Source organism: Rhagoletis pomonella, unplaced genomic scaffold (genome assembly GCF_013731165.1).
Source record: "Rhagoletis pomonella isolate Grant_MI unplaced genomic scaffold, Rhpom_1.0 Rhpom_scaffold_00006, whole genome shotgun sequence".
Classification (NCBI taxonomy): domain Eukaryota; kingdom Metazoa; phylum Arthropoda; class Insecta; order Diptera; family Tephritidae; genus Rhagoletis; species Rhagoletis pomonella.
In genome coordinates, this window is record NW_023458560.1 from 39563260 (window position 1) to 39567668 (window position 4409).

Here is a 4409-nt window from a genome sequence, read left to right on the forward strand (position 1 = left end):
CAACGTAACGGTAATTTAAAAAAAATTCAAAGCTAGCTATATTTTTTAGGGGGAGTAGGTTTTGTCCGATTTCAAAAATATTCAAGACAGTGCTTAAGGAAGGCGAAGCACAATATGTACACCAAATTTGGTCGAGATCGGTCAAGTAGTTTTTAAGATACGCCTATATCATATAAGTAGGCGGTGCCACCCCCATTTACATAAAATTTCTTGAAAAAGCACTTTTTTGCTAAAGAGCGATTGTATATATCAGTTTTGAATTAATATCGATGAACTCCTTAGCAACACTGCTCAAAATATCTGAAATTCCGGTACATACACACATATAAATTCAAGGCAATAAATGTGGTTATTTGAAAATAGATTTAATTTTAGATAATGAAAACTAATCATTCGATAACTCATAAATCTACAAAACCGTACTTTCTGACATAAAACGACACGTCGCGACCTCTAAATGATTTTTAATAAACAAACAAGCGATATGCTGATCCGAGAATTCAATTCATTAGGAAAGAAGGATGACTTGACATAAATTATGAACTCAATTTATGACGAGTCATGTTTACGATTATAAGCATAATGCATATTACACGCTGAAAAAAAAACAACAAAAACAAAACATAACGCAAATGCATTCACCTACTTACAGTATACTAAATAGCCTATGCGTGTGTGTGTAAGTAAGTGAGACCATTCGAACATAAAATAAAAAATGTTAACAAAAACACCGAGAGTGTGATAAGAAGACGTACGAGTTACACAACAAAAATCGGTAATCTGCTGCATCAACTGATAAGAGGGGTTTCATGGTCTCATGATTGCATAGGCAGCGATCACAGTAGAGCGACGAGCAAAGCGCCGATAAGTTAGGTTTATGTATAAACGATAGCACAAAAAGTATCGATAAAATCATGCCTAGAGCATAAAAGGAAAGTATTGGCTTGAAAATGATATTTTCCCTATACTAGAAAGCAAGAAATCGAAAACTCGACGCTTTGTGATCTTTTGAGGAAATCGTTGCTCTTTCGGTGCTTTGCTCTTCAGCAACACTATGATCACTAATTTAGTGATTAGATTGTACAATGCTTCATGGTTTTCTTATGTATTCATACAACTTTAGTTTAGGAGTATGAAATCTTAAAGTCAAAGAATTCTTAAATAAAAGGATGATGTTAAACTAAAGACTGGCTTAGTTATAGTTGGTAGCTTAGTAAAAGAAAGTCATAAGTTTAAATCATTTATAGCAGTTTTCTTTCATTTTCAAAGTGCGTTCGGTGTGAATAGTCCTTAGGGATTTAAATATTACACATATTTCTACAAAGACATAGAAAAAATTCGCGAAGTTGTAATTTTTGTGTAAGTGCGTGGACTAGAGCAGTGCAAATGGCTACCGACTGTTCTTGACTTTGTAGAACTGTTGACATTTTTTGGCGTTTGTCAAAAAACAAAAAAAAAAACAATAAAAAAATCTCTATTTTCAATTTTTTATAGCTTGCTCGGTGTAAAAATCAAGAAAATTGCAACGACTTTTTAAGTGATCGAGCTGAGGGTGAATACGTTGTGCATTAATTAAGAAAATTGTTCTAAAACTTTTTTAACACCCTAAAATTATCGTAATTTCTATTTAAGAGAACCATTGAGGATGATTACGCTAACACTTTACAATTCAATTATTTTTTGGGCAATTTTAAGTTCAAAATGTATGGGATTTATGCGAAGAATGTTTAAATAGCATCAGTAAGCATTATTAGCTATTTAAAAAAAAAATTGCTCAAAAGGCCATAAAAAGCGCACATGACGCCGATTTTTTTTTTGGGGTGTTTTTTTACCAGTGAAATTTTAGTATAATAAAATGCATTTGAAGTGCTTCAAGTGCTTAGCTGCTTAGCTTGGGTTTTATTTTGATTATTGATTTTTAATAATTTTAATGACATTAGACTGGTACGTTAGGCTGATAGGAAATGAGATCTGGTGGGTAAAAACTAGAACTGAGTGCTTGAGGCCAATGAACTGTAAAATAAAAAAGTTGCCTCCTCGAGGCAAAAACAACGGTATATTATACTTTAAGATCCGGTTGCAAATGCCGAAGATATGGCGAAAAATTTTGAAAGGCGACCACTACGTTCGGGCAAAAAAATATATATGGGAGGTTCCATTACAGAAGTTGACATTGTGTTTCGGGTTTGTTACATAATGTTAGTACTTCATTGTCAATGTTTACCACAATTGCATTTTCGTTTCCGTGACAGCTACGGGTGGTACAGTTGCCAGAGATAGGTTTAAACGGCTGATAAGCTTTATTTGTTTGTTGAGGTGGACACAGGGGAGAGAGAAGGGCGGAAGCGCGGACTCGCCCATTACCTATATACCCTTGTGGCCAGCTGATTAAGTTAAGTGACATTTTGATCAGTTTTGGTTTTTTCTTTTGTTTATTTAATGTTCATAGTTTTTTTGTTATAAAAGTCTAGCACATTACATAACCAGAACCACATAAATCCACATTTCAAACTTCGTACAAAAATTATAAATTTCAACAAATTTTTACAATTACACCCAAAATTTTAAACTTTTTGTTCATAATTTTTAGAAAAATTCTAGGTATGCAGTTTTATAGCGTATTAAATTTAAATAGGTAAAAGTGAAAATTTCAAGACGCTAAGAGATCGCGTTGATTTTTAATAATTTTTTTTTTTTGGCTGACGGCGCTAAGCATTTTTTTCTATATAAAAGGCACCATCCTAAGATAAAACGTGGGTGAATTGAACTCCTACTTGGCTCCTTATATTTTTTGATAACTATTCTTTAATATGGACCACACTAAAAGCTCCTTTTCATGTAAAAATTCGTACGTGTCCCACCCGTGACAAATGTTTTCCTACCCGTGACAGAGGAATTTCGGATTTTTTTATAATAAAACCATCCTTTTTTTGTAGTTTTTGCTTTGCTTCCATTCGTGGTTCTTTGTTTTATTATCAGACATCAAGTTCACACAGAAAAGTGAAATAATTTCGCAAAGTTTTCGTAAAATATATCTGCTCCCAAAAGCAGGTTCTTATTTTTTGTCCCACCCGTGATAGAAGAAATAACTCACTTTTTTCCATATAAAAGTAAGCTGGCATTTTTTTTCGTATTTTGTAATAACTCATATAATAGTCAATTAGGTGTAGCTTTATCAAAATGTAGAATTGTTTAGTACTTTATACTTAAATTTAAACAAGAAAGAACAATTTTTTCTGTTCAAATGTCCAGCCCGTGACGGTGGAATCGCCCATATATATATTTTTTTTTAAATTGCCTTGAAAAAATACTTTGGGTTGAGGGGATACGGCGAACTTTTTTTCTGGTAAAATTTAATGTACAAACTTACATTTTTACGTATCTGCGCACTAGGCTGTGTCATAAATTACTAAATGTTTTGCCTTGAGCTCTCCACTCCATGTGAAAGGATTATAGAGTTCCAACTTGGGCTGAATCCGATTTTATTTAAGGCGCAGTTGCGCATATTTAGCTTCATATAACTTTACTTAAGATATGTTACCTAATAAAACTGTTCAATTATTTCTGAGTAAAAATGGCATTCGCTTAAGTAGAAAGAAAGAAATAAAGAGTAACCAAGCGACGTTTGTCTAAGCAAAGCTAAGCTAACTATGCATAACTGAACCTTTAGAGGTCCCGCAAAAATTTCTAAAAATTCGTGACACACCCTAATACGCACTATTGCTAGGCTTAAGGAGTTAAATGATTGAATCATTAGCAACTTCGCCGAAGATTAAACGCGCCTCATGGAAATGCGATTAAAAACGATGAAAGCATTGAGTGATGGTTTGTTTATGCGAGATAGTGAGACAAAGTGGTAGTGCGAGTGTCGTAAATAATGTGTATATTGAAAAGAAATATAAAAACGAAACAAATGAGAGCCGGAAAAATTCCATAAATTATTTTTGATTATGAATAGGTGCAAAAAATTAACTGTGAAAAAATTTAGTGTAGTGCGTAGCTATTGAACAAATTCCAAACATAATGCAGGAGATGAAAATAAAAATATTATTTGTGTGCCAATTAGTCGCACTCGCCGGCGCAAATGACGTTTCCAAAGCAAATACATCACAGCCGGTGTCGATGACCCAGCACAATTTACATGAAACTTTTCAACGCACATCCATCTTATATGGCTTATCAGTTGTGAGCAATGAGCAATTCATTGAACAGCGCTGTCACGCCCACTTGCAGCTATTCCAGCATGGGATGATCAACAAAGAAGCATGGGCATTGAAAAGTAAGTATTTAGGAATAATCATTTTAACAGGCCGTTTTCACGTTTTCGGTAACGTTGACCGGAAATTACTGTTAACCAGAGATGGCGAAAACGGCCTTAATTGAAAGATCTGCTGGAGGCCTTAGCGTTA

The 4409-nt window shown here is 33.9% G+C and overlaps 1 protein-coding gene across 1 annotated transcript in view; it reads left to right on the forward strand.

Moving 5' to 3' along the window:
* The first annotated feature begins 3831 nt into the window (after positions 1-3831).
* Positions 3832-4409, forward strand: part of LOC118740741 (O-acyltransferase like protein-like) — an 8044-nt gene continuing 7466 nt past the window's right edge. Inside the window, exon 1 of the mRNA XM_036472401.1 lies at positions 3832-4279. Coding sequence (XP_036328294.1) covers positions 4024-4279 — 256 coding nt within the window. The 5' untranslated portion in view covers positions 3832-4023. The remainder of the gene's footprint in view (positions 4280-4409) is intronic.